Here is a 6,464-nt window from a genome sequence, read left to right as displayed (position 1 = left end):
TCACATGAGTAAAACACAATTAGGGACGCAAATTTGAATAAAATCAATTTCCAGTTATCCTTCGGATTCCCTTTCAAGTGGGAGGGGCTAATCAGACCGCTATTGAACTAGAAGAAAAAGAAACCAAATCTTCAAAAGCCAGAAAAAGTATATATTGAGAGAGGTCAGTGGGTGTGTGCCCATGTAAGAATAGTAGTATATACAAAGTAGACTTAGAAAAAGACAAAGATTAGGTAGTAGTGAGCGACTAGTTCAAATCTCCAGATACTTGCACTTAAGGCACCTGTTCAGCAGCAGGGTGCTTGAGTGGTACAATTAACAAAACACTCAGCGCATTTTACTCCACGCTCCCTGTGCCAACTCATCTGCGGATTGCTCTCAAAAAATTTTTTGAAAAAGAGTTAAAGAAAACAAAGAAAAGATTCCCTAATTTTCCTTTCTTGTTTTCCTCTCTAAGCCTTTCCACATTAAAGGGATTTTCTGAGAGGCATTCAGGAGAACAGTGTGAAAGGGACGCCTGTCATTGGCTGTAAGGCTCAGTCAATTTGCATATCCGCGTCTACTAAAGGCAAGAGTCTGCAGCTCTGCTCAGGAGCCTGAGAAGCAGGAGGAGCAGGGAGGGAGGGAGGGTCGGTCCATCGGCATCTCTAGAGCTGGAACGACCCAAGCTGCAGACCGCACACTCCTCTTCCGAAGAGAATCCGAGCAAAGCATGCTCATAGGAGCCTGACAATCGAAAGGCTTTAAATTGAGAAATAAAAATATAGAGTAACTGCAAGAGGACTTGCCCCAAGCCTTTCAAAAGAGCAAATCAGAGCAGGTGGCATGACTCCTGTCAGGCAAGGGGGCAACCCCTACCTTTCTCCTTTGCAGTTTTTCTGCCTTTGCTTGCTATTCTCAGTAGCTCTGAGCAAAACAGTGAGATATAGCACTTTTGAGGAGGATGTCCCAGGTACAGTTATAGGAACGCTGGCTGAAGATATGCATATGAAAGCCTCCGGAGAAATGAGCTTCCGCCTGATGAAGCAGTTCAACAGCTCTCTGATCCGGGTGAGAGAGGCTGACGGACAGCTGACCGTCGGGGAGAGCGGTATTGACCGAGAGCAGCTCTGCCGGCAGTCCCCGCAGTGCATCCTGCCTTTCGACGTGGTCAGTTTCTCCCAGGAACAGTTCCGGCTGGTGCACGTGGAGGTGGAGGTGAGAGACATCAATGACCATTCACCCCGCTTCCCCCGCTCCCAGATCCCTGTGGAGGTGTCAGAGAGTGCGGCTGTGGGCACCCGCATCCCCCTGGAGGTCGCGGTGGATGAGGACGTGGGTTCCAACGCCCTCCAGAGCCTGCGCCTGGCCGAGCCACACAGCCCCTTCCGTGTGGAGCTGCAGACGCGGGCGGACGGCGCTAAATGCGCTGACCTGGTGCTGCTGCAAGAACTGGACCGTGAGAGCCAAGCCACCTACAGCCTAGAGCTGGTGGCCCAGGATGGGGGACGCCCCCCGCGCTCTGCCACAGCCGCCCTCAGCGTTCGAGTGCTGGATGCCAATGACCACAGCCCAGCTTTCCCACAGGGCGCTGTCACTGAGGTGGAGCTGGCTGAGGACGCACCCGTGGGCTCCCTGCTGCTCGACCTAGACGCCTCAGACCCGGACGAGGGTCCTAATGGTGATGTAGTGTTCTCTTTCGGTAGCCGGACCCCACCTGAGGCTCGGCGTCTCTTCCGCTTGGACCCACGCTCAGGCCGCCTCACTCTAGCTGGACCTGTGGATTATGAGCGGAAGGAGACCTACGAATTGGACGTGAGGGCTCAAGACAGAGGCCCAGGACCTCGCTCTGCCACCTGCAAGGTGATTGTGCGCATCCGCGACGTGAACGACAATGCTCCAGACATTTCCATCACCCCTCTAGTGGTAGCCACGGCCGCAACCCACGACCCCCCTGGCTCACACACTGCCGCCTCCTTCGCCTCCCCTGTCTCTACTTCCTCTGCCGGGCCTGGAGGCTCGGAGTCAGGAGTGACCTCGATTATCCCAGAGGGGGCAACCCGAGAGAGCCTCGTGGCACTGGTCAGCACCTCGGACAGGGACTCAGGAGCTAATGGGCAAGTGCGTTGCGCCCTCTATGGACACGAGCACTTCCGACTGCAGCCCGCGTACGCGGGCAGCTACCTAGTGGTGACCGCGGCGCCCCTGGACCGCGAGCGCATCGCCGAGTACAACCTGACCCTGGTGGCCGAGGACCGCGGCTCCCCTCCGTTGCGCACTGTGAAGCCCTACACGGTGCGCGTGGGAGACGAGAACGACAATGCTCCGCTCTTCGCCCGCCCTATCTATGAGGTGTCGGTGCGAGAGAATAATCCTCCGGGAGCCTACCTCGCCACTGTAGTAGCCCGGGACCCGGACCTGGGCCGCAACGGCAAGGTAACCTATCGGCTATTAGAGGCTGAAGTAGGTCGCGGTGGGGAGGCCGTATCCACCTATGTTTCGGTGGACCCATCTACAGGAGCCATCTACGCGCTGAGGAGCTTCGACTATGAGGCGTTGCGCCAGCTGGACGTGCGTATCCAGGCCAGCGACGGCGGATCCCCGCAGCTCTCGAGCACCACGTTGGTGCAGGTGAGGGTTCTGGACCAGAACGACCACGCACCTGTCCTCGTTCATCCCACGCCGGCCAATGGCTCCCTGGAGTTGGCGGTGCCAGGACGCACAGCCCGGGACACGGCTGTGGTTCGTGTGCAGGCCCGGGACGCAGACGAGGGTGCCAACGGAGAACTGACCTTCTCCCTGCTGCAACAGGAGCCACGGGAGGCCTTCTCCATAAGCCGCCGGTCAGGGGAGATCGTGCTCACTGGGGACCTGTCCCAGGACCCCCCGGGCCGCGTGTTCCGAGGCCTGCTAACAGTATCGGACTCTGGCCACCCTCCGCTTTCCACCACCGCCACTGTTAGCTTCGTAGTGACAGCGGGAGGTGTAACAGGGTCGTCCCTGCCAGCAGCAGCTGGAGGCCCCGAGCGCTCCCGTCCCCCAGGATCCAGGCTCAGTGGCACAGGATCGCTGCAATGGGACACCCCGCTTATCGTGATCATTGTACTGGCGGGGAGCTGTACACTGCTGCTGGCTGCCATCATCACCATCGCCACCACCTGTAACCGCCGCAAAAAGGAGGTGCGCAAGGGCGGGCCACGCCGGGAGGAGAGGCCTGGGAGCGCCAGCGGAGGACCCTCGTCCCCGAGCTCCCAGGAGGACCGAAGTCTGGGACCCAGTTCTCGGGCCAACATGTTCGACGTGCTCGCCTTTCCCGCGGGCAGCAGCAACGGCAAAGCGCCCTTTGGAGGCTCCACCGCGGAGAGCTCCCAGACCGTGGTCGCTGCCACTGAAGTGCCAGGAACCGAGGGCGGCGGCAGTGCCAGGGAAAATGCCTGTCATTATGAAGGGCAGAAGCGGCTCCGGGGCGCACATGCTGAGGTCAGGCGTCCCACACGGGTACTTGACCCTGGGGGTTCTGGAAGGGGTAGGGTTGGTGAGGGGGAGAGGGGACAGGGTAAAAGGAGGTAGGGATGGGGTGGCTGGTAGCTCTTGGGAAGTGCCTAACTCCTTTCATTTCTTTCTAATCCCTCTCGCCCTCTTTTCCTCCTCTAGCCCTTCAGCTCCTCCCCGGGTTATGCCAAGGAACCGGCGCCTCCTGTGGCCATTTGGAAAGGTCATTCCTTCAACACAATCTCTGGGCGGGAAGCCGAGAAATTCAGTGGCAAAGATAGTGGCAAAGGGGATAGTGATTTCAATGACAGCGATTCTGACATCAGTGGAGACGCCCTGAAAAAGGATCTCATCAACCACATGCAGAGTGGTAAGGATTCTGTACAATTTTCGTTGCCCCAGTGGGCTTCTCAAAACTCATGCTGGGTACTTTTTTTGCTTTCTTTTCTTCCTTTTTCTTAAAAGAAGTATTCCTAGGATCATAGCTTGAAGACTATCAGACATAATATAAGGCAATTTAAGGCAATTCCCTTATTTTGCAGAAGATAAGAGGTTGTGACTTTCGCAGGTCATACAGGTAGTTAGTTGCCAAGCTGGGATTTGAACCTAAGCCCTCTGATTACAAGTACAATACCCTTGCACTTCCCACGTGCCTTGGCTACAAATTATCATCTTAAAATTAATTTTTGAAATAAGTCATTCAAAAATTGAGTCCTTCCTTTAGGCAGAGGATCAGAGCTAGTCTCTCTTCTTTAATAAGAAGCTAAAAGCTTCTTGTCTGGGGAAAATCTTTTCATGGCCTCTAGTTTTAATATTAGTGCTATTTCATGAAAAGATTTGTAATCACTCTCAATATTTTTTCCAGCCACATTTTTTAAACATATGCAAGAAATAAATGAATCAGCAAGTATTTAAGTGCCCCTTGTGTGCCAGGCACTGTTAGGTGGGATGCAACTACAAATAATTAAGCATTCTAATGAAACTAACAATAAATATGTATAAAAATACATACAGAAAAATTTTAAATTAACAAATGCAAATTTATGCAAAGCCATTCAACACAATGCACTTTAAGTGGAAGGACACTAGCAATTGGGAGGATCAGAAAAGACTTCATGCAGAAGATAGTGCCTGAGCTATTATCTTAAAGGAAGAGGGACTCTGAGGTAGAGATGAGAAGGGAGTGCATTCCAGACATGGGAGAATGCCAATGAAAAAGCAGAGAGATAAGAGATGGAGTAGACTGAGTGGAGAAGAGAGAAGCCATTTTGCCTAGATGGCACAGTACAAGACAGGAAGTATGTATGTCTAATTAGTCTGGAAAGAGTTGGGGTCAGATTGTGTAGGGCTTGAAAATCTAAACAAAGGAATTTACATTTGATCCTAAAAGCAAAAGAAGACATCGTAGTGGTTTGAGAAGGGGAGTCATATGGTCATGTCTATGCTTAAATAACATAGGAATCAAGAAGTATATAACCATGATCTTCATGTTTTCTTTTTTCTGTTTTTATCCTTAGGATTATGGGCTTGCACTGCTGAGTGTAAGATCCTAGGCCACTCAGACAGATGCTGGAGCCCATCCTGTGGTCGGACCAATGCTCACTCTTCCCCCCACCCATCAGCTCAGCTATCAACCTTCTGTAAGAGCACCTCCCTGCCTCGGGATCCCCTTCGAAGGGACAACTACTACCAGGCTCAGCTACCTAAGACAGTAGGGCTACAGAGTGTCTATGAAAAAGTATTGCACAGAGACTATGACAGGACAATCACTTTGCTTTCCCCCCCTCGCCCGGGGAGGCTCCCAGACCTGCAAGAAATCGGGGTACCCCTCTACCAACCCCCTCCTGCTAGGTACCTGCCCCCTCAGTCAGGTACCAATGACAATGTTTAACCCTACACTGCATGTATTCACACATATACAGGTCACTCCAAAAGCCCCTAAGTTATTGGCTGGTTTCAGTGTTGTATATATAAATATGCAAGATGTGCCTTAAAATGAAGTTGTTGGAAAATATTTCCAATCACGTCAGTACTGTTTGGTATTTGCAAACAAAAAAAAAAGTAGTTAATGTAATTTTTATGAAATGTGCAGTATTTAATTTTTTTTTACCATGCTTTAAATTTTAGTTCACTTGCAGCTTGTCATTTTCTTAGTGTTTTTAACCTGTACATTGTGTAATGTAATGTTTGTACATAATGAAATTTTGTTCTATTTTTATATAATAAAATCTAAAACTGGAAGTTATTGCCAAAGGAACTGTCTGTAAGACACAAAAAAAAACTCAATATGTTAGAATCACTTACTAGATCTTTATCTTTCACCTTAAACAAGCTAGTGTTTGTGAAGTTTGCCTTGCCAAGTGTGACTTGTATACCTTGAGTCTGTGGTAGATTTCCAAGTTAAATGTTATTTAATTACATTTGGTTTTCTGTAAACCGTGTCACTTATAAGCACACTAATAAAGGATTCGTCATGTGTTTAAGGACTTTGCTATTGAATTTGGATTTGAATTCATAGAATAATAGATTTAGAGATGGAAAGAGCCCCAGAAGTCTAACCCAACCCTCTCATTTGACCGTTGAGTAAACTGAGGTCTAGAGCTGGTGACTTCTTGAAGGTCATATAGGTTATAAGTAGCAGAGGCAGGATTTGAACCCAGTTTCTTTGGACTCAAAATCCAGTACCCTTTCTAAGGTACCACACTGCCTCCCAGTTTCCTGTACCCTGGTATTCATAAATAACATGGAGACCTTTGCAGGCCTTTTTTCAAGAAATGATTGTTTTACTATGATTAATGTCAATCTTACAATAATCAGATTTAAAAAACTAAATCATCCTCTCCCTAGTGTAAAAACACATTGTTTTAAATATAAATATATACATCTTGTATGTATACATGCATGTATACATACATATATACATATGTATAGCTATTATATATATGTACATTTACATATACATATATGCCAAGCAGTTTATAAAATCCTCCTGA

The 6,464-nt window shown here is 49.6% G+C and overlaps 1 protein-coding gene across 1 annotated transcript; it reads left to right on the top strand.

Moving 5' to 3' along the window:
* The first annotated feature begins 591 nt into the window (after positions 1-591).
* PCDH8 (protocadherin 8) lies at positions 592-5,954 on the top strand. Its single transcript, XM_043997208.1, has 3 exons — positions 592-3,459; positions 3,634-3,841; positions 4,989-5,954. Exons 1-3 carry the CDS (start codon positions 826-828, stop codon positions 5,360-5,362), a joined length of 3,216 nt encoding a protein of 1,071 aa, XP_043853143.1. The 5' UTR covers positions 592-825; the 3' UTR covers positions 5,363-5,954.
* Positions 5,955-6,464: the final 510 nt, after the last annotated feature.

Source organism: Dromiciops gliroides, chromosome 3 (assembly GCF_019393635.1).
Source record: "Dromiciops gliroides isolate mDroGli1 chromosome 3, mDroGli1.pri, whole genome shotgun sequence".
Taxonomy (NCBI): domain Eukaryota; kingdom Metazoa; phylum Chordata; class Mammalia; order Microbiotheria; family Microbiotheriidae; genus Dromiciops; species Dromiciops gliroides.
The sequence above is the reverse complement of the archived record's forward strand: the minus strand, read 5'-3'. Positions and strand labels throughout refer to the sequence as shown.